General features: G+C 64.2%; 2 protein-coding genes across 14 annotated transcripts in view; both read left to right on the forward strand.

Moving 5' to 3' along the window:
* OGDH (oxoglutarate dehydrogenase) overlaps positions 1 to 11,917 on the forward strand; it is a 34,831-nt gene extending 22,914 nt beyond the window's left edge. For all 13 annotated transcript variants that reach the window (XM_074563475.1, XM_074563477.1, XM_074563474.1 and 10 more), the window contains 19 exons: positions 309 to 424; positions 1,590 to 1,744; positions 2,182 to 2,328; positions 2,825 to 2,915; positions 3,877 to 4,056; positions 5,164 to 5,292; positions 5,807 to 5,986; positions 6,349 to 6,501; positions 7,184 to 7,286; positions 7,505 to 7,633; positions 8,546 to 8,696; positions 8,797 to 8,924; positions 9,011 to 9,189; positions 9,372 to 9,443; positions 9,938 to 10,060; positions 10,587 to 10,659; positions 11,194 to 11,357; positions 11,449 to 11,603; positions 11,692 to 11,917. In XM_074563475.1, coding sequence (XP_074419576.1) covers positions 309 to 424; positions 1,590 to 1,744; positions 2,182 to 2,328; positions 2,825 to 2,915; positions 3,877 to 4,056; positions 5,164 to 5,292; positions 5,807 to 5,986; positions 6,349 to 6,501; positions 7,184 to 7,286; positions 7,505 to 7,633; positions 8,546 to 8,696; positions 8,797 to 8,924; positions 9,011 to 9,189; positions 9,372 to 9,443; positions 9,938 to 10,060; positions 10,587 to 10,659; positions 11,194 to 11,357; positions 11,449 to 11,603; positions 11,692 to 11,812 — 2,549 coding nt within the window. In that variant the 3' untranslated portion in view covers positions 11,813 to 11,917. The remainder of the gene's footprint in view (positions 1 to 308; positions 425 to 1,589; positions 1,745 to 2,181; positions 2,329 to 2,824; positions 2,916 to 3,876; positions 4,057 to 5,163; positions 5,293 to 5,806; positions 5,987 to 6,348; positions 6,502 to 7,183; positions 7,287 to 7,504; positions 7,634 to 8,545; positions 8,697 to 8,796; positions 8,925 to 9,010; positions 9,190 to 9,371; positions 9,444 to 9,937; positions 10,061 to 10,586; positions 10,660 to 11,193; positions 11,358 to 11,448; positions 11,604 to 11,691) is intronic.
* Positions 11,918 to 12,072: 155 nt separating this feature from the next.
* On the forward strand, positions 12,073 to 20,375 carry ZMIZ2 (zinc finger MIZ-type containing 2). The gene is made up of 19 exons (XM_074563466.1): positions 12,073 to 13,290; positions 13,475 to 13,547; positions 13,616 to 13,730; positions 14,016 to 14,218; positions 14,305 to 14,497; positions 14,578 to 14,832; positions 14,915 to 15,088; positions 15,186 to 15,251; positions 15,333 to 15,504; positions 16,161 to 16,305; positions 16,915 to 17,125; positions 17,215 to 17,320; positions 18,311 to 18,468; positions 18,562 to 18,629; positions 18,751 to 18,819; positions 18,912 to 19,159; positions 19,242 to 19,393; positions 19,509 to 19,709; positions 19,816 to 20,375. Exons 1-19 carry the CDS (start codon positions 12,114 to 12,116, stop codon positions 19,921 to 19,923), a joined length of 3,894 nt encoding a protein of 1,297 aa, XP_074419567.1. The 5' UTR covers positions 12,073 to 12,113; the 3' UTR covers positions 19,924 to 20,375.
* Positions 20,376 to 20,664: the final 289 nt, after the last annotated feature.

Raw genomic sequence — 20,664 nt, forward strand, 5'->3', positions numbered from 1 at the left:
CCTGACTCTCACCCTGGATTTTAATTACCAATTTACATGCATATATATATTGCTTTGTGTTTCATTTCCTGTGCTACCTTTCATAATAACCTTGTTGTTCTGTGCTTAATGTCTTTTTGTTTAATTACGGCTTGGTTTTTATCCATATAAACCTCCTTCATGCTTATTTTTGGTTTTATGCTGCTTTTTTTTGTCCCTTCCCCACCTCTCCCAACCGCACCCGGTCCCTGTGTGACGGTGTCGCCCCGTCCTCCTTCCTTCCTTCTCTCTCTTGCTTTCGCTTGTCCCACCCATGAAAAATCCTGCAGGCTTTTACGGGCTGGATGAATCTGACCTCGACAAGGTCTTCCACTTGCCCACAACCACTTTCATCGGTGGAAATGAATCGGCTCTTCCGCTCCGGGAAATCATCCGTCGGCTGGAGGTGAGGAAGGCAGGGAGGGCTGTGCGAGACCTGTTTGCAGCCTGGGGCAGGGGCAGAGCAGTTGCTTTTTGGAGGTCTTGGGCCCTGCTGCTGGCCGCAGCCTGCGCCAACCTGCAGATTTTAAGCTTTTCAGGTTGGGAGCTGCTCCTTGGCGCTTGCCCCACTCGTAGCAGCTGCCCCATGTTAACCTGGTCATCTCTGATCACCTCCAGCTTCACGCTGCATTGGGGCAACACGTTTGGTCCACCCAAGGTGGAGCAAACCCCAGGCAACTAAATGTTGCATTTTTGGAAACCTCTTCATCTATATTTTCCAGTTTAAAGCAGGAAACAGTGCTGAGAGAGCAAAGGAGCAGGCTGGAGGCAGGTGGTACTCCCCTCCATAGTGCTGCTGTCCTGCACGGTGGCCCCTTGGAGGGTCTCGGTGCAGGAGCAGCTCCAACCTGGGGCTGGGGCTTCCAGCTCTTGCAGCCAGTTCCCCTTTCCTGACACATTTCATACCCTGCTCTGCCTGATCTGAGAATGCAGATGCCTCCCAGGCACGCTGTAGGCTTGCTCGGGTTGTCTCTGCCAAGACAGGTTGACCTTGGGAGAAGCAAAGCTGCATCAACATCTTAGATATGCTGCAAGAACAGGCTCCTTGTTTGTTGGGGGAGGTCGTTTTGCTGATTCTCTCCCTGCCATATGAAGTGGGTTTGTGGACCTGGTCACAGCTGATGCCACTGAGGGAAAATCTCCCCTGCAAGGTGGATGGTGGATGTAAAGGACTCAAGGGTCTGATCCTGGGCCCCTCAGGAAAAGGGAATTAAACATTTTGATGCTGGGTCACGTGCAGGGTCTGAGGTCCTCTGTGGCATCCCCTCTCCCGGTGAAATAGCTCCAACCAGACTCCCAAAATAGGGCTGGCTGCCGAGCGCTGCTCATGGGTCCCCCCGGCTGCCACCGCAGGCAGCGCTTGGTGGTGTTTGGGCAGCACGGTGCGGCTGCCAGACACAGGAGGGTTTGCATCTCTGCTGGTGCAGGAGGGCTCTTCATCTCGCTGAAAGGTTAAAGAGGGGAATGAAAGAGTCCCTGGGCCGATATGGTGCCGCGTGTGTGGTGTTGTGGGGGTGAGGAGGTGTTAAAGCCCTGGCTGTTGTCTCATGGCCCGTCTCCTGTTGGGGCAGATGGCATACTGCCAGCACATCGGCGTGGAGTTCATGTTCATCAACGACCTGGAGCAGTGCCAGTGGATCCGTCAAAAGTTTGAGACCCCGGGCATCATGCAGTTCACCAACGAAGAGAAACGCACGCTGCTGGCCAGGCTGGTCCGCTCTACCAGGTACCCTGGGGGGGTCTTCACCTTCCCCTTATCTTCCCTTGCTGCCGGGGTGGTTTGCTCCCAGCCAGAGTGGTGCAGTCACCACCTGAGTCACATCTTGACATCATCTGTTGCGCTCAGCTTAATCAGCAGGGTGATGCCAGTGAGCTGCAGGGCTGGCAGGCTGAAGTGCTGGCAAAGAGCCCGAAAACACGGATGATCCTGAAAGAAAAGGTTTAAAAATAAGGTTTAAGTGCAGCACACTGTTGGGGGTGCAGCAGCCAGCTGGGCTCTGCAGGAGGGGACTGGGTGACTGGGAAGGCTGTCGGTCTGCAGCATGATGTCTTCTTAAGCATCGCTTGGTGCTGTGGCTCCCTCAGTGCGGTCCCCATCCTTTCTCTGGTTTCTGCCCTCAGCTGTAGCACTGGCACTGATCCCTCTCATCCTTCACCTTCCAGGTTTGAGGAGTTCCTCCATCGGAAATGGTCTTCTGAGAAGCGTTTCGGTCTGGAGGGCTGTGAAGTGCTGATCCCAGCCTTAAAGACCATTATTGATAAGTCGAGTGAGAAGGGAGTGGATTATGTTATCATGGGGATGCCCCACAGGTAACCCTGCTTCTCTCCTCGGCGGCGCTTGGGGCGCGGGAAAGGGAGATGGATGCTGCTGGGGTTTGGTACTGAAGGGCAAACGGGTTTCTGCCATCACTTAACTGGTCTTGGCTAGTGGTGAACCTTAGCTGGAGAGCTCAGGCCTTGGCTGCTCTCTGCTCATCACGGTGTTTTCAGCTTCAGCTCATTTGTAAATTCATCTGGAGAGGGGTGGTGGCTCAACCGGCAGAGCTTGAATCCCAGCGCAGGATTCGGCCTGCCCGCTCCGGGGCAGCTGTCGGGATGTGGCAGCAGCTGGTCCATCCCTGAGCTGAGGGGTCTGCCGTCTCCTCAGGTGAAACCGCAGACCCCCCTCCCTGGGTGACCCTACAGCCATCGCTGGAGGTGTGGGGCTGTCGCATTGCCTCTGTGTGACGGGGGGATGGCAGGTCACTGTCGGCACTCGATGCCAGGCTGGCGCTGCTGGTTGCCAACAACGGTCTGGCTTTTGCAGGGGACGCCTGAATGTTCTCGCCAATGTGATCAGGAAAGAGCTGGAGCAGATCTTCTGCCAGTTTGACTCCAAGCTGGAGGCTGCTGATGAAGTGAGTCTCCTCCTCTGCCTGTAGCGCGTTCTGTCACCTATCCCCATGCGGTCTGTGGCCATGCAGAGTGAGCTGGATTGTTCCACTGCTTGTGTCACTCGCTGAGTTTGGCGTTGCAAGGATTTCCATGTTGCATGCACGCTCGTGTGACTGAAGCCTTCATGTTGGTGCTGGTGCTGGTGTGCCCTTTCCTTTTCCAGGGGGGACGCGTGCCCTGGCTGGTGCTGGTGTCTCCAGTGCAGGCTGGGCGGTCAGTGGCTCTCCATGGGCGTAAAGCAGCCATGGGGTGAACAACAAGGCGTGGGGAAGGCGGCCAGGAGCAGAGGTTGGCTTGTACTCTTGCAGCCGCCCCTGGTCCCCATACGGGGTCCTAAAGCAGCTCCAAAAGCTCTGAGGCTCGAATTTCTTGTGCCACGTGCTCTGTTGCGCTCCAAAGCTTCCAGCATCATCAGCAGGGATGATTTTGCTTTCAGAAAGCTGGGCTGGGCTGGCTTTATCCTGCCGTGCCCTTCAGGTGGGGTTTTGAGGTGAGAAAGCATCAGCCTGAGGCTCTGAGGTGCCCCGACTGGGAACTGCAGGGTGTTGTGAGCGGTGCCAGGAACAGCTGTACTGCCACAGTGTGGGCAGAGCTTGGGTAAGTGTTATCCCAGCTCTGTTTTCCAGTGTCTTCCCCAAACCCACCACACTTGCTTCTTCCCCTGCACCTACAACCTTACCTAAATGGGCTTGACGCGTGTCTGAGGTTTGTTGGTGGTTCGGCACCTGGAACAGGCTACTTCTGCTCTGCTGGTGCCAGGTCAGCAACTAAAGCGAGTGCCTGCTGCTTTCTGACAGTGCCTCCAGAAAGTGCTCCCTTTGTCCAGCCGCTGGGGTCAGCACCGCTCTGTCTCAGGTCTCCTTCTGTGCCCCCAAAGCTCTCATGTTCCTAGGGGTGACTCTCCTCTCCCCTCCCCTCCTTCAGGGCTCCGGTGATGTGAAGTACCACCTGGGAATGTACCACCGGCGGATTAACCGCGTCACCGACAGGAACATCACCCTTTCCTTGGTGGCAAATCCTTCTCACTTGGAGGCAGCTGATCCCGTTGTTCAAGGCAAGACTAAAGCGGAGCAGTTTTACTGCGGGGACACAGAAGGGAAGAAGGTGAGTGGTGCTGAGATGCCCGCAGTGAAGTGGCCTAGGCTGGATGGGGTTTGGTGGGAGGCAGGCTGGTGGGAAAGTGAAGAAACCCACCTGGTTTTTGTTGCCGTGCTCCTTCCCCCGTTACCCTGCTATCACCCTAACTCCCCCATCCTTCCCCGCTGTCTTTGGGATAACTTTGGTAGGGACTCACCTACCGCGAGCTCCCATTGCCACTTCCTCCATCTCTGAACGACTGGCTCAGCTGGGCTGTGTGGAGCAGCAGATGCCTGAACCCCTGGCTGGAAAGCAGGGAAATGAGGGGCGCTTCCGAAAGCCAACCGGAGAATCACAGCTTGGGAGCCTTGGCAGTAGGAGCCTCAAGCTGAAGGATCTCAATTGACCAGGGGTAACCATTCCTGAGGCTGGGAAAGCCGGAGCCGGCAGCAGGAGGCAGCTCTGCAGACCTGGGTGGGAGCGCAGGTGGGGAACAGGCTGGTGTGTGGGGGTTTATTTGCGGTCTGATGCATCGCAGACCTGTCTCCAACACCAGGAAGTGGAAGGGTGAGATCAAAAGTGCTTCCCCTCCTTCTACACCCCGAGGGCTGGATATAAATAGACAAACTCCGTCCTCGTCTGACAGGTGGCGTCCTCAGCCAGCCCCTGGGTATGGTAGCGAAATAACGGCACTGAAGTCAGAGCGAGCTCCTGTTCTGGTTCCTTGCCCAAAGATCTTCTGGGGTGAAAGTGCTGGGGGGAAGAGGCATTTTTCTCATCTTCCCACAGTTAGAAAAAGGCTTTGCTTTGGGATGTGTGTGTTTGGGAATGGGACTCGCCTCCCAGCCACTGTGTGCTGGGTGCCGTCCCGCTGCCCAATTGAGGTGCCTGAGCGTGCCGCCCTTGCTCAGGGGAGAACTGGTGGCCGCAGCCTTCTCCCTGGTGATTGTGCCAACCGTGGCCAGCTCTGCTCTGATCCCTTGAGAAGCATCGGATGTGCTGATGAGATGCTCCGTGTACTTTCTGGGATGCCAAAGGCTCACGGGGATGAGACTTGGGCCCTTTCCTGGTGGCTGTCCCTGCCCACCATCCCCGCAGAGCCCCTGCTGACTGCCGTGGCTTCACGTCTCACAGGTGATGTCCATCCTCCTGCATGGAGACGCCGCTTTTGCTGGGCAGGGCATTGTGTACGAGACCTTCCACTTGAGCGACCTGCCCTCCTACACCACCCACGGCACCGTCCACGTCGTGGTGAACAACCAGGTGAGGAGCAAATGCCCTGCGTCCATGGGGTCCCTCACAGACCAGCTTCTGCAGGCTCAGGTCTGGGTGGTAGCTGGCAGCAGGCAGTAGCTGTTTCCCAGGCAATGGTCCTGGCATGAGCCTGGCATCCTGGGGTCGGCAGGGGGTACTTTATACCCAGCTGCTCAACAGTAGCAGCTTTTGAGTCCAGCCTGGCACAAAGGTGGTGCAACCCGATGCTCAGTGTGCAAGATCACACAGGGCTGCTCTGTTCTGCCCCCGCATAAAGCAGAGTCGTTTCACTGGGACCAGCCCATCCCCGTGGGTGCAGAGGGATGACAGCCCAGGTGCAGGGACCGGGACGGGCTGCAGTGCCCAAGGTGCAGGAGACAGGCAGGTTGTGCTATGACTGAGCGGTGCAGCCGTGAGGGAACCCCCAGCTCAGCCGCAGCAGCCAAGCTGCCCTCAAAGCTGTATGTGCCACTTTCCCAATCCTTACCGCTGTGTTGGTCCTGCTCCCTCTCACCTGCTACAGATCGGCTTCACAACAGACCCCCGGATGGCCCGCTCATCTCCATACCCAACCGATGTTGCCCGCGTGGTGAACGCGCCCATTTTCCATGTCAATGCAGATGACCCGGAGGCCGTTGTCTACGTGTGCAATGTGGCAGCAGAGTGGCGGAGCACCTTCCATAAGGACGTGGTGGTGGATTTGGTAAGAAACGTGGCACAAGGCTTTATCCTAAAGCTGCAGCTCTCTGTGGGTGCTTGACAATACCTCTTGGGGTGTATTTTCTGAAAGCTGAGGTTTCTCTTCAGGGCTTTTCTGTCCCTTTTGATGTGAGGGGAGGGAGGAGGTGCTGTAAAGCAAGGCAGTGAGGCTGTAATAGCACTTGGAGAGGCGACACCGTCTCTGTATGGAGCCTGCGCTCGCCTCCGGCATGGAGGAGGACACGCTCGCGTCCCTCCTGGGCTGTTTCAGACCCTTCCTAGCACAGAGACCCAGGTACCTTTGACGGCTTTTGGAGCCGTGGATTGCAAGTGGCTGTTTTCAAAGGCTGTTTCCCTTCCCGGCAGGTTTGTTACAGGCGCAACGGTCACAATGAGATGGATGAACCCATGTTCACGCAACCCCTGATGTACAAACAGATCCGGAAACAGAAACCGGTGCTGCAGAAATACGCAGAGCTGCTGATTTCCCAGGGGGTGGTAAATCAGCCGGAGTACGAGGTACTGTCCCATGGGGCCTGGGAGGAAAACTGCAGGCGACATCTCTGGGAAGAACCGGTGTTTGGTTCAGACCTGGGTGTGGACGATGTGACGGGACCCGTTTCTGCTTGTGCTTGTCACCTAAAGGTGGCAGAGCTGTGGTAGGGTTGGGCGGGTGCTGCAGTCCTGGCAGTGATGGGTTAGGAGCCAAGGCTCGTCCTTGGACTGTGCCAACTCCAAACAGTGCAGGAACATCTAGTTCAAGGATTGCCCCATGATCGGTGCAGCACAGGCCACACAGTGCTGGGCCACTGCGGCACAGCTGGGAGTTGGGCTCTGCAGCACTTGCGCTTGCTGTGGCCTGGGGTTATCTGGGGCAGGTCCTCTGCCCCAGCTCCGCCGCCCCAGCAGCAAGTGTGGCAGCAGCTCTGCCGGCTCTTCCTTGCCCTGGTAACACTTTGCAGCATCTCTAGGGTTGAAATCAAGTTGTCGGTTCAGATGGCAGCAGAGCTGTCCCTTGGGGGGCCTCCTGCCAACAGCTCTGCTCTCTAAGGCTGAGCTGCACAGCCCTGGGGCTCCCCTGCTGTGGGGGCCAGCTGTGCTCTCCAGCACCCTTCCAAGCTCGTGCCAAGGTCCCCAGGCTCGGCACGCTTGTTTGGAGACCCCTCGCTAATGTTTTTCTGCCCCTTGGTTCTGCTTTCAGGAGGAAATTGCCAAGTATGATAAGATCTGTGAGGAGGCCCATGCGAGATCCAAGGATGAAAAGATCTTGCACATCAAGCACTGGCTGGATTCACCCTGGCCTGGTAAGTCACTAGCAATGTTCTGGAGGTCCCTAGCAAAGAGCCTGGCTTCTCTGGAGCCGTGGCAGCTGTTTTCTAGTAGGTCAACCTGGTGGGGAGGTGGGGTGGTGCTCTTGGCTCCTGGCATCCCCACTCTTGCTTGAGGGTGTCTGTGACCTGAGGTCTTCACACGGAGCTGGGTGTGGCTTCTGCAACGTGGTGGACTGCTCCTCCTCCTGCAGGTTTCTTCACTCTGGATGGCCAGCCCCGGAGCATGACCTGCCCTTCCACTGGTCTGAATGAAGAGGACTTGACGCACATTGGTCAAGTGGCCAGCTCAGTGCCGGTGGAGGATTTCACTATCCATGGAGGTAGGAGCTTGTGGAAGCTATGCCAGGCTGGGCGTTTGTTCCAGAGATGCGGGATAGGGCTGAACGTAGCCTGGAAGCAAGGGACCTGTTAGAGTGCTTCAATTTGCATGGCCAAGGGAGGTGACTCTGCTCCACTTCTCCATTCTCCTGAGACCCCGCCTGGAGCACCGTGTCCAGCTCTGGGGTCCCCAGCACAAGAAAGACATGGACCTGTTGGAGCGGGTCCAGAGGAGGCCACAAAAATAATCCCGGGGCTGGAAAAGCTCTGCTGAGCAGAAAGGTCGAGAGAGTTGGTGGTGTTCGGCCTGGAGAAGAGAAGGCTCCAGGGAGACCTTACTGCGGTATTTAAAGGGGGCTGATAAAAAAGGTGCAGAGAGACATTTACCAGGGCCTGTAGCGACAGGAGATGGGGCAAGGGAATTAAGGTGAAAGTGGGTAGGTCTAGATTGGACAGAAGGAAGAAATGTTTTACGGTAAGGGTGGTGAGACACGGGAGCGGGCTGTCCAGAGAAGCTGTGGATGCTCCATCATTAGAAGTGTTCAAAGTCAGGCTGGAGGGGGCTTTGAGCAGCCTGGTCTAGTGGAAGGCGTCCCTGCTGGTGGTGGGGGGCTTGGACTAGGTGACCCCTGAAGGTCCCTTCCAACACAAACCACCCTGTGAGTCTATGAGAATTAGTTCACGAGGGAGCTGTCGTTAAGGAAGTGAACTATGGAATAGCTCTTCTTCAGGGCTGATCCTTTCCCTGCAGTCCTGATTTCCTCATCCCTGCTTCATCCCTCGGGCAGAGGTGGATCTGTTCCTCTGCTTCTGGGCGTTTGCAGTCTGTCAGTCCGTGGGCAGGTTGAGGGATAAACACAGTGTCACTGGAGCTCCTTCCCATGCCAGCTACGAACCAGCTGCTGTCCCGGCAGGTTTGAGCCGTATTCTGAAAACCCGTGGGGAGATGGTGAAGAACCGGACGGTGGACTGGGCCCTGGCAGAGTACATGGCGTTCGGCTCCCTGCTCAAAGAGGGCATCCACATCCGTCTGAGTGGCCAGGATGTTGAGAGGGGGACATTCAGGTAAAAGCCGTGCTTGCTTTTGGTGGCCATAAAGGTGATTCCAGGCTTTCCAGAAGGGATCCAAAGGGTGATAATGGAGTAACGCTTTCTCCTCTTCCAGCCATCGCCACCATGTTCTGCACGATCAGAACGTGGACAAGAGGACCTGTATCCCCATGAATCACCTCTGGCCCAACCAGGCTCCTTACACCGTCTGCAACAGCTCTCTGTCGGAGTACGGCGTCCTCGGTGAGTGAGGAGGTCTGTGCCCGCTGCCCAGGGTGGGTGAGCCCGCTCCGGGAGGATAACCCACTCGCTTCTCTCCCATCCCTCAGGATTCGAGCTGGGCTTTGCCATGGCCAGCCCCAACGCCCTAGTGCTTTGGGAAGCCCAGTTCGGGGACTTCCACAACACTGCTCAGTGCATAATCGACCAGTTCATCTGTCCTGGGCAGGCCAAGTGGGTCAGGCAGAACGGCATCGTCCTGCTGCTTCCCCATGGCATGGAGGGCATGGTAAGGACCCCCCCAGCTCGTGGATGCCCAGGGGCGCCCGTTGCCTGGCTGGCACCAGCAGCAGAGCCGAGGGCAGTGGCAGCAGGTAGCACTGCTCGCGGCGTGACTGTGCCCAACATCGGCTCCTCGCGCTGGCCTTGCGCCCCCCCCAGCTCACTCTGCCCTCGGCTTGGTCCCCGCAGGGTCCCGAGCACTCCTCCGCCCGCCCAGAGCGATTCTTGCAGATGTGCAACGACGATCCTGACGTCTTCCCTGTGAGTGGCGGCCGTGCTGAGCGCAGCCCGGCCCTCCTGTGTCCTGGATCCGACTGCTGCCTTGCCATGGGGCCGGGGGGGGGCAATTACACCCGGGTGGGCTCAGCGCAGCGCTGTGGTCGGGATGGGTGTCGGGAGCCGGTGGCAGGAGGCGTGGGACGCCCTGGGCTCATGCTGCAGCTGGGAGGGTTTGGGGAAGGGCTGAAACCCGGTGCCCAGGCTGCACCCCCGCTGCCCCTGGGCTGCTGCATGGCGTAAGGCAGAGGTGGCCCCAAAGGTGGTGTGGGAGGGGGCTGCTGGGCGCCCCGAGGTGGGAGGCACAGATCTGCAGCCTCTCCAGATCTCTGTGGGTCTCCACGTGCTTTGGAGGGGGAGAGGAGGGAGGGAGGGAGGGAGGGAGAGGGGGGGCCGCTCTTCTCCCTGCTGCCGGAGCTGCGAGGCCAAGAGGCACCTTGTGTTTGTTGAAATCCCCTCGGCTGTGCCTGCTGAGGCAGAAACTGGATGACTTTGACGTGCGCCAGCTCTACGACTGCAACTGGATTGTTGTGAACTGCTCCACTCCGGCCAACTTCTTCCACGTCCTCCGGCGCCAGATCCTCTTGCCTTTCCGCAAACCGGTCAGTGCCGGCGGTTCTGTGCCCGGTTCGGTGCCAGGGCAGGGCAGCCCAGCATCCCCGCCCAGCCTGGGGATGGGACTCAGGGCGGGCTTGTTCTTGCACCTCAGCAGCAAACGCAGGCAGTTTTCCTTTGCCCGTGCCAAGGACCTCCTGGTGCTTGGGGTTGGCTCGGTGTGTGCTGTGATGCCGGCCGGCTCCTGCCAGCTGGGGTGGCTGCAACCCCTTCCTGCGCTCCCCGGGGAGGTCAGAGGCGTTGGGGCCAGTGGGGATCAGTAAATAACCCGGTGCCGTGGGGCAGGCAGGTCCCGGGCAGCACCTCAGTCTCCTCCCCAGGGGAAACCTGTACTGGGAAAGCTGGTGCTGTGGGAAACCAGTGCCCAGTCTGGCAGAGCACGGAGCAAATCTGGCGGCGGCGGCTGTGCTGGGGCAGGGCGGGGTGGGCAGGTCGGTGCTCCGGCCTTTGCTTGCAAGGGAGGTGTTTCTGGTGAGGCTGACCGCCTTGCTCTGCCTCTGCCCCCACCTCCAGCTGATAATCTTCACTCCAAAGTCGCTGCTGCGCCACCCTGAAGCCCGCTCCAGCTTTGATGACATGCTGCCAGGTATGAGCGGCGCGGAGGTGTTTGTTCCCCTCCTGCAACGCGGGATGAAGGGTGAAGGGCAGGATCCGTCTGCCTCGGGTAAAGTCCGCCCGGCAGCAGCCTCCCCACACTGCAGCGGCCAAGCACGGTTGACGCCACCGGCGTCGGGGCATCGCAGACAGCCCGTGCGGGGAACTGCGCCGGCGCGGCACGCAGGCTGCCTGCCTCCCTCCCCGCTGCCTCCAGCACCGTGGCTGGGCTGTGCCGGCTGCAGCCACATACCCCGGGGAATTGCAGCCACCCCTCGTTAGCGCTGAGCCTGGCACCCCGGGGAGATGTGGCTCCATCCGCAGCCACTTCCTACTGGAGCGGCACTGCCAGCGTTTGGCAGCCCTGACTAGAGTCACGCAGAGCCGTGATGGTTTGTACTGGGAGCCGGAGCCAGTCCCAGCTGGTCTGGCTCTGCCTCTCGGGTTTGCCTGCCCAGGCCAGGGTGCTGGGGGGGCTGGCAGGGGACAAGGGTGCAGGGTGACGGTGCCATCCTCTCCCCTCCAGGCACTCACTTCCTCCGCGTCATCCCTGACAGCGGCCCTGCGGCCCAGAGCCCCGAGCGAGTGAAGCGGGTGCTGTTCTGCACAGGGAAGGTCTACTATGACCTGACCCGTGAGCGCAAGGCCCGGCAGATGGAGGCCGATGTGGCCATCACCAGGGTGGAGCAGGTGAGCAGGATCCAGCTGCCTCCGAGCCCGTGGGCCAGCGGTGCCGTGGCCCCCGTGACACCGCCGTGACGCCACTCCGTCTGCCCCGCAGCTCTCCCCCTTCCCCTTCGACCTCCTCCAGCGGGAAGCTGAGAAGTACCCGGCAGCCGAGCTGGTGTGGTGCCAGGAGGAGCACAAGAACCAGGGCTACTACGACTACGTCAAACCCCGGCTTCGCACCACCATCAACCGCGCCAAGCCTGTCTGGTAGGGACTCGGGGGGTGGCTGTGGTGCAGGGGGGGAGCTCAGCCTGCACCTTCTTCTCCCCCCATCACCTCTTTCTTCTCCCCGCAGGTATGCGGGCCGGGAGCCGGCGGCTGCCCCCGCCACCGGCAACAAGAAAACTCACCTGACGGAGCTGCAGCGGCTCCTCGACACAGCCTTCAACCTCGACGCCTTCAAGGACCTGGCCTGAGCGCCAGGCGGCGGCGGCAGCATGCGCCCGCCCGTCTGTCTGTCCCTCTGTCTGTACCCTGCTCGCCTCCCCCCGATCCTTAACTACAGACCTTGTCAAACCCCACGCTGGTGCCTGGACTCCTTGTCTGGCTCGCGTCGGGCCAGTGTCGGTGCAGCCAACCCCGGGGGGGGGCGGGGGGAGGCAGAGGGGCCAGGAGGTGCCCCCCGGCAAAGGGCAGGTGCGACCCTCAGCTTTCCCACCCCCGTCATCCCCCAGGAGGAACTGCTTCCCCGGCTCCGCTCTGGGGGCGTCCGGCGCCATGGGGCCAGCTGCCTCCCCGCTCCCCAGGTCTCCTGTTGCACTTGCCCCGCAGCTGCTGGCTCTCGGGGGTAGGGGGGGGAAGGGCCCAGGTGGGTCTGGCCCCCCCGCCCCCCCCCCCCAGCTTCCAGGGCCATCCGTGGGGCTGTGCCTGTCCCGGGGGGAGCCCTGGCCCCTCTGTCCACACCCAGCCTTGGGCTGCTGTGTCCCTCCCCCGGGGGGGGCCTGCGTGGGGGCGACCCCCAGCGGGGGTGGTGGGGCATCCCCAGCAAACACTGTGTCCCCCCCGGGGCCACCAGGGGCCTTCAAGCAGGAGGTATTTCCCCCCACCACCACCACCCCGGGGTGCTCGCACAAGCGTGTGCCACCTCCCAGCGTGACAGTGCTGCCGCATTACTGCCCCACTGTCGTCCTGGCACCACACACGCACGCTCGCACGCAGCCCGTGGTCCCACCCTGCCACGCGTGTGTTACACCCCGTCACCCTGCACACGGTCACACTGGCGTGTCACTCATACAGGTGTGTCGTGCTGTCACACACGCGTGTCACGCCGTCACACAGGTGTGCCGTGCCCCCTCAACCCCTGCTCACCCACGCGTGTCACGCCCCACGGCCCCCGCCACGCACGCGTGTTGTGGTGCCGCCCGTATGTGCCCTGCCCCGTCGCCCCGCGCACGCCGGCACACCTGCCGCAGCCCACCGCCGCGCGCGGCCACGCGCTCCTGTCGCGCCGTCACACGTACGTGCGTCACGCCTCATCGCCCCACGCGGTCGCGCGCGCGCGCGTCGTGCCGTCACGCGGGTGTGCCGCCCCCCCCCCCCCCCACCCCACGCGGTCACACCCGCGTGTCGCGCTGTCACACGCGCGCCCCGCCCTCGCGCGCCGCGTCACGCGCCGGCTGTCACACGCGCGTCGCGCGCCCGCCCACTCCCACCGGCGCTCGGCGCTCGACTGCCCGCGCCTGGCGGGGCGGGAGCGGGGCGGTGCATCCCCGGGATCTCGCGGCCCCATTGTGTGCGCGGGCGGGGCCGTCTCCGGCCGGGACCCGCCCCTCGCCCCGCCCCCTCCGCCCCCCTCCACCCCCCCGGCGGCCGCGCGCGCTGAAAATCCCGCGCAGCTTCCGCGCAGCCGCGCGCGCCCGGCGCCGCCAGGGCCATTTTGGGGCCGATCGAGACGGTGAGTGCGGGGGGACGGGCAGGGGACGGGAAGCAAAATGGCTCCCCCCCACCACCCCCCACCCCACCCCACCCGGGCCCCCCCCTGACGTGCACAAGGCACAACCGCCCCCGGGCACGGCGGGGGGGGGGGGGGCGGAGATTGCCGTCCTCTTCATCCCCCCCCCGCGCCTTCATCCCCGCAGCCCCGGTTGAGGGTGACGCCGTCCCGCCGCCGATGAACTCCATGAACCCCATGAAACCCTCCACCCCCCACGGGTGAGCACCCCTCCCCCTCCCCCCCCACCCCCCCATCTTCATTTTAATTAATTTGTTTTTCTTCCTAGTGATGGTTCATTTGCATACGAGGCCGTTCCTTGGCAACCGAGCACCAATCAGCCAGCGGGATCCCTCTCCGTGGTAACCACCGTCTGGGGGGTCAGCAACACCTCCCAGAGCCAGGTACCCCCCCAGCAACCTCAGCCCCCCCCCCCAGGGACCCCCCAGCATCCTTAGCCCCACCCCCTCAAGGACCCCCCCCCAGCATCCTCATCCCCCTCACCCCAGGGACCCCCAGGATCCTCAGATTCCCCCCAGGTACCCTCCAGCATCCTCAGCCCCCCCCCAGGGACCCCCCAGCATCCTTAGCCCCACCCCCTCAAGGAACCCCCCAGCATCTTCAGACCCCCCGGGCACCCCAGCCATGGCCACCCCTAGCCTAACCCCTCCACCTCCACGCCCCCCCAGGTTTTCGGCAGCCCCATGGGTCCTGGAGGGAGCAGCTCCAGCACCCCGCTGCTGCCCGGGATGGCCAGCACTGGTTCAGGGATGAGCTCGCCGCCGTTCCTGCCGCAGCAGCCCTTTGCTGAGGGAGCGACCGGGAAGGGCTACGTGCAACCGGGCGTCTATGGCCGGAGCAGCTATCCTGGTGGGACAGGCTTTGCCGCCAGGTAAGGCCATCCCCACGCCTCCCACCCTGGCGTGCCTCCCGCCACAGGGCCACTGCACGCCCCTTCCCTGTCTCTCTGTTCTCCAGCTTCACTGGTAGCCCTGGTGGCCCCAGCGGGATGGGGCTCCCCTCGCATGCCGGCCGGCCTCCCACCGACTTCACCCAGGCGGCTGCTGCCGCCGCCGTGGCTGCTGCTGCCGCTACTGCCACGGCCACGGCTACGGCGACAGTGGCAGCACTGCAGGAGAAGCAGAGCCAGGAGCTGAGCCAGTATGGCACGGTAAGAGCCCTGCCACAGCAGAGCCAGGGGGCCGCCAGCTGCCACTGCCGCGCTGTGATCCCCATCTCTCCCTGCCACAGATGGGCGCAGGGCAGCCCTTCGGCAGCCAGTTCCTGCCCCACACTGGACCCCGCGGCCCTGCCGGCATGAGCCCAGCTGGCATGGCAGGTGTCATGGCTTCCTCTGGCGTCTCCCCCGTCAGCATGAGCCCTGTGCGGACACCCGGTGCCGGCCCCCTGTACAGCGGGCAGCGGGTGCCCCAGCACAGCTACCCCGGCCCCCCCCCAGGCCAGCAGCTCCCCCGCCAGGGCCTCAAGCGGGCGTACTCCAGCGAGGTGAGCATCCGCACCGGCGGGGTCTGCGGCGTGCCGTCACGGTCCCCCCTCCCTGCTGGCACTGACCGCCCCGGCCCTGCAGGGATATGCGGCGCAGCAGTACCTCCAGGGCGGGCAGTACGCTGCAGCTGGTGCCCAGTACGCCCCCAGCGCCCCCCAGCCCTCTGCCCCGTCCCCCTCCTACCCTGGCCACAGGCTGCAGCAGGGCATAGGCCAGTACCTCTCTGCCTCGGGCAACGCTGGACCCTATTACAAGGTACCGATGGGGAGACGGTGGGCATGAGGGGAATGGGGGGGGATGGGTGCCTGCTGTCCCCTGGTGCCACCCCCCGGGGGCCTTCCTCCTCCCACAGCCAGCTGACCAGTTCAATGGGCAGAGCGTTGGCTTCACCACCTACAGCCAGGCGGCCGTTAACGGGGTGAGTCCCGGCAGCGGGTGGGGTGGTGGTGGGGTCAATGCCGTCCCGGCCGGGCGCTGAGGGTGCACGGTGCCTCTGCAGCCGGGCCGGTCGCTGCCGGGGTACCCCAGCTCGCCGCTGGCCGGGAACCCCACGCCGCCCATGGCGCCAGGCAGCGGCATCCCCCCCTACGCATCCCCGGGTCAGGATGTCAAGTCGCCCTTCCTGACGGACATGAAGCCCAGCGTCACCTCCCTGCACCCATCCCCCTCGGGTAAGTGTCCCCGGTGGGGGAGGGGGGGGGCGCTGCCGGGGGGGGGGACACTGGCGGGGGTGGCACATCGCAGACACCCCCCCATCCCGCCGGGCCCGGGTGTAGGCGCCGCTGGTGGCGGCCCGGTAGCCGTTGCCCCTTTAAGGGGAGCGTCCTGCAGGGAGGCATCGCAGGGAAAGGGCGGGGCTTCCGCGCAGGGGGCGTGGCCACTGCCGGGGTTTCGCGGGGGGTGGGTGGGTGGGAGGGGCCTCGCAGGCTTTGGCCAGTGGGAGGGAGGTTTGAGGCAGTGGGTGGGGCTTCGCGCAAAGGGGCGGGGCTGCGTGTAGTGGGCAGTGCCTGTGACAAGGGCGTGGCCTCAGTGGGCGGGGCCTCAGCGGGCGGGGCCCCGGGAGCGGCTGCTTTGGGAGGCGGGGCTCCTTGCACGGGGTGGGGTGCCCTGGAGTGGGCGGGGCTCAGGTATGGGCGAGGTGTGGCTGCAGGGGGAGGGGCTTCTTGCAGGGGGTGTGGCCTCCCGGAGGGGGAGGGGCTTCCTGCAGTGACAGAGGCCTCTTTGTGGGGGCGGGGCCTCCCGCAGGGTGGGTTCCGAGGCAGTGGGCGGGGCTTTTTGGGGCGTGGCCTGGGCGTGGGGTGTGGTCCCTGCTGAGGCGTCCCCGCAGGGCCGGCGCCCGGGGAGGAGCTGCGGCTGACCTTCCCGGTGCGGGACGGCGTGGTGCTGGAGCCCTTCCGCCTGCAGCACAACCTGGCCGTCAGCAACCACGTCTTCCAGCTGCGTGACTCTGTCTACAAGACCCTCATGATGAGGTGGGGGGGCGTGGCAGGGCGCGGCAGGGCGCGGCGCGGCACCACGTGGTACAGAGCAGCACAGCGGTGCGATGCAGTGGCTGCTTGGCGCGGCGGGGCGGTGCCATGCAGCGCGGTGTGGCGCTGCGCAGTGTGGCATTGCGTCGTGGTGCGTGGCACAGCGCGGCATGGCGGCACGTGGCACGGTTCAACACGGCACAGTGCTGTACGGTACAGTGGCACCCAGAGGCCTCGGCACAGCGCGGTGCTGGACGCATGGCGGTGTTTGGCATGGCATGGTGCCATACGGCACTGTAGTACGTGGCGTGGCTTAGCATGGCACTGCAGTGTGGTAGCGCCCGGTGCGGTTTGCCACAGTGCCGTACGGTGCGGCAGTACATGGATGGCACGCCTCGGCACAGGGCGTATCTGGCACAGCATGGTGCTGCGTGTCGTGGCTCGGCATGGCACAGTGCCGCGTGGTGTGGTGGCACCCAGTGTGGCATGGCCTGGTGGCACACAGGGTGGCTTGGCACGGTGCTGTATGGTGCGGCGGTACCCAGTGTGGTAGCTCGCGGGTGTGGCACGCCCCCTGCCACACCCCAGCCACACCCTGCCCTGCCCCACCAGGCCTGACCTGGAGCTGCAGTTCAAGTGCTACCACCACGAGGACCGCCAGATGAACACCAACTGGCCGGCCTCCGTCCAGGTCAGCGTCAACGCCACACCGCTCACCATCGAGCGCGGTGACAACAAGACCTCCCACAAGCCGCTCTACCTGAAGCACGTCTGCCAGCCCGGCAGGAACACCATCCAGATCACTGTCACCGCCTGCTGCTGTGTGAGTCACCGGGGAGGTCCTGGGCGGGGGTGGGGTGGGGGAGTGGCGGCAGCTGGGGCCATGGCTCAGCGTCCCCCATCTCTCCGCAGTCCCACCTCTTCGTCCTGCAGCTGGTGCACCGGCCCTCGGTGCGCTCAGTGCTGCAGGGTCTCATCAAGAAGCGCCTGCTCCCTGCCGAGCACTGCATCACCAAAAGTGAGCGCCACTGCCGGCATGCTTGGGGACAGGGACACAGGGGACGGGGACACAGACACCCTTATCGGGGCCTCTGCAGCGGTGGTGGTGGTGGGGACAACATCTTGGTCAGGGGCAGCAGCACAGTGCGGGTGTACACCCTCATCCAGGGGCTCTGGCGTGCTGGGGGGACACCCTGGTTGGGGGCTGCAGCACAGTCGGGGGGACACTGTGGTCTGGGGGCTCCAGCGTGGTGGTGGGAAGACACCCTCATCCAGGGGTCTCCGGCATGGGGGGGACACACAGCCTGGTCGGGCTGCAGCACAGTGGGGACACACACCCTGGTTGGGGGGCTCCAGCATGGAGAGGACAATGACACACTGGTCCGGGGACTCTGGTATGGTGAGGGGGACACCATGGTCCAGGGGCTCTGGCGTGGGGGACACCTTGGTTGGGGGCTGCAGCACAGTGGGGGACACGCACTGGGCTGAGGACTCTGACATGGCCAGGGGACACACCCTGGTCTGGGAGCTCTGGCACAGTGCAGGGAAACACCCTCATCTGGTACGGAGCGGGGGGAACACCCTGATCAGGGGCTGCAGCATAGTGGGGGACACACACCCTGGCTCCAGCATTGGTGGGGGGGGAAAATAGGGACACAACACCTTGATCTGGGGGCTCGGGCATGGTGGGGGAGGACACCCTCATTTGGGGGCTCTGGCACAGGTGGAAACACATTGCTCGGGGTCTGCAGCATGGTGGGGGACACGTGCTGGTCTGAGAACTCTGGCACAGGGCGGGTGGACACCCTGGTCCAGAGCTGCAGCATGGGTGGGGGACGGGACCCCCTGCTCCGGGGATTCCAGCACGGTGGGGGGGACGACACACTGGTCCAGGGCTGCAGAATGATGGGGTGGATGCGGCATCATGCCCAGGTGCCACACCCATCCCAACGCCCCAGTTCTGACCCTTGGTGCCCCTCACCCCCCTCCCCCCGCCTCCCCAACACAGTCAAGCGCAACTTCAGCAGCGGGACCATCCCAGGGACCCCGGGGCCCAATGGCGAGGATGGCGTGGAGCAGACAGCCATCAAGGTGTCCCTCAAGTGCCCCATCACCTTCCGGAGGATTCAGCTCCCAGCCAGGGGCCACGACTGCCGGCACATACAGGTAGGGAGGGGGGCGGGGGGCTGGGGGGTTGTGTCGTGTCCCCCCCCCCCCGCACCCCCTGCTGCCGGCTCAGCTGCTGCCCTGTCCCTGCAGTGCTTCGACCTGGAGTCCTACCTGCAGCTCAACTGTGAGAGGGGGACGTGGCGGTGTCCTGTCTGCAAGTGAGTGGGGGACTGACAGGGTCGTGTCCTGGGTTCCCTGCCTGCGGGGAGGGGGGCGGGGGGTGTTCCCTGCCTGTGGGTGGGGGTTACCCGCAATCACCCTGCCTCTCCCTGCCGGCAGTAAGACGGCTCTGCTGGAGGGGCTGGAGGTGGACCAGTACATGCTAGGCATCCTGATCTACATCCAGAAGTAAGTACTCCATCCCTCTGTGACCGGCCCTATGCCACCGGCATGGACCCCCCCCCTCAACTGGCCCTTCACCACGCTCCTGCCACCCCCAGCTCAGAGCACGAGGAGATCACCATCGACCCGACCTGCAGCTGGAAGCCCGTCCCGGTCAAACCCGACGTCCACGTCAAGGAGGAGCCGGAGGGGCCGGCAATGAAGCGGTGCCGGACCCTCAGCCCCACGCACATGGTGCTGCCCAACATCATGGAGATGATCGCGGCGCTGGGGCCCGGCTCCGTGCCCTTCCCGGCGCTGCCGCCGCCACCGCCCGCGGGGGCCACCACCGACTACGGTGCCCCGGGTACGGGGGGACCCGCGGGGGACGGGCCCTGGCCATGTCCCCCCTCCCCCACCCCACTCACTTGCCTCCTTTCCTCCTGCAGGTCCCAGCTTTCCAGGGCCCGGGGGGTTCCCTGAGCCGTTCCCTCCCCCCGGCACCCCGACGCTGAGCGATTTCACGCCGGGACCCCCACCCATCTCCTACCAGTCTGACATCCCCGGTGGCCTCCTGCCCCCCGAGAAGCCCCCCGCGCAGGTCAGCTGGGCTGCGGGTGGGAGGCTTCCCCCCCCCTCCCCCGGCCCCCCCATCTCCTCTTGGGGGGGTCGCGGGGGAGGACGGGGGGGTCTCACTGCCGCTTCCCCCCCACCAGCTGCCCCCGCCGGGGCGGATGGAGCCCTCCCACCCCCCGGTGCAGCCGGGGCTGCACAACACCCCCCCGGGCAGCCAGCCGCCACAGCCGCTGCACCACCGGAGCGCACCAGCGCGGCCCCCCCCGGGCCCCCCCGCCGCCGACCTCGCCTTCCCTCCGGCTATGGCCGGGCCGGGCGACGGCGCCGAGCCTGCCCTGGACGTGAGTACCCCGGGGCTGGGGGGGGGGGTGGCGGCTGGCCCTCCCGCCGCCGGCTGGGGACGGGGCCGGTGGTCTCACGCTTCCCGCCCCCCCCCCCCCCCCGCAGCTGCTGCCCGAGCTGACGAACCCCGACGAGCTGCTCTCCTACCTGGGCCCCCCCGACCTCCCCGCCAGCAGCAACGACGACCTCCTCTCCCTCTTCGAGAACAACTAAGCCATCCATCCATCCTGCCCCCCCCCCGCCACCACGGACCCCGCCACGGGGCCGGGGGGTGGGGAAGCACCGGCGTGCCCCTGCCGCCGCGGAGCCGGGACAACCCCCCCAAAAGGGGGTTTCCCCTGAAGGGACAGACGGACGGGCTCGCCTCCGCCCTCAGAAGCACAAGGCTGTACATAGTGTAGAAACACTACTGCCCCCCCCCCCCGCGACCCCCACCCCTTATTTAAAGGCAAGTGCGTCGCCGCGGGGCCGCACCGCGCCGCTGTATAAATGTGCATAACGCCGCCCCCCCGGCGGGGGCGGGGAGGACGGTGGGGCTCGGCCCCGCCGCCCCCCCCGCCACCGCCCCCCTCCCTCCCTCCCCCCACCCCCCGCCGCCGCCGCCGCCGAGCTCCCTGTACCGCGTCCTTATCGCTGCCTATTAAAGGATTTCGTTTCGGCGGGGCTCACGCTTGTCCCCCTCCGTCCTTTGTCACCCTGCGGTGGGGCCGGCCCCACGCCACCCCCTCACCTCCCCCCCACCTCCCCACGCGGGGGTAGGGGGGGCGAGTGGGGGCGGGCTGGATGGATCCTGCGGCCCGGCCGGTCGGCGGAGCGTGTCCGCCGCCACCGGTCACGCCAGGCGGGCAGCGCTGCCGGCACCCGGCATGGCGGGGGGGGGGGGGGGGGGGGGGGGGGCCTGCCCGGGCCGGGGGTCCTGGAGGGCGGGGAGCGGGATCCGAGCTCCCCCCTCCT

The sequence above is a fragment of the Larus michahellis genome, chromosome 20, assembly GCF_964199755.1.
Source record: "Larus michahellis chromosome 20, bLarMic1.1, whole genome shotgun sequence".
Taxonomy (NCBI): domain Eukaryota; kingdom Metazoa; phylum Chordata; class Aves; order Charadriiformes; family Laridae; genus Larus; species Larus michahellis.

Bases quoted from the DNA above. Each gene is read 5' to 3' on its own strand.
- ZMIZ2 (XM_074563466.1), top strand. From the start codon at position 12,114: ATGGGGCCAGCTGCCTCCCCGCTCCCCAGGTCTCCTGTTGCACTTGCC. The intron at 17,126-17,214 runs GTGAGTCACCGG...ATCTCTCCGCAG, and splicing joins CTGTCACCGCCTGCTGCTGT to TCCCACCTCTTCGTCCTGCA. The intron at 19,394-19,508 runs GTCAGCTGGGCT...CCCCCCCACCAG, and splicing joins CCGAGAAGCCCCCCGCGCAG to CTGCCCCCGCCGGGGCGGAT.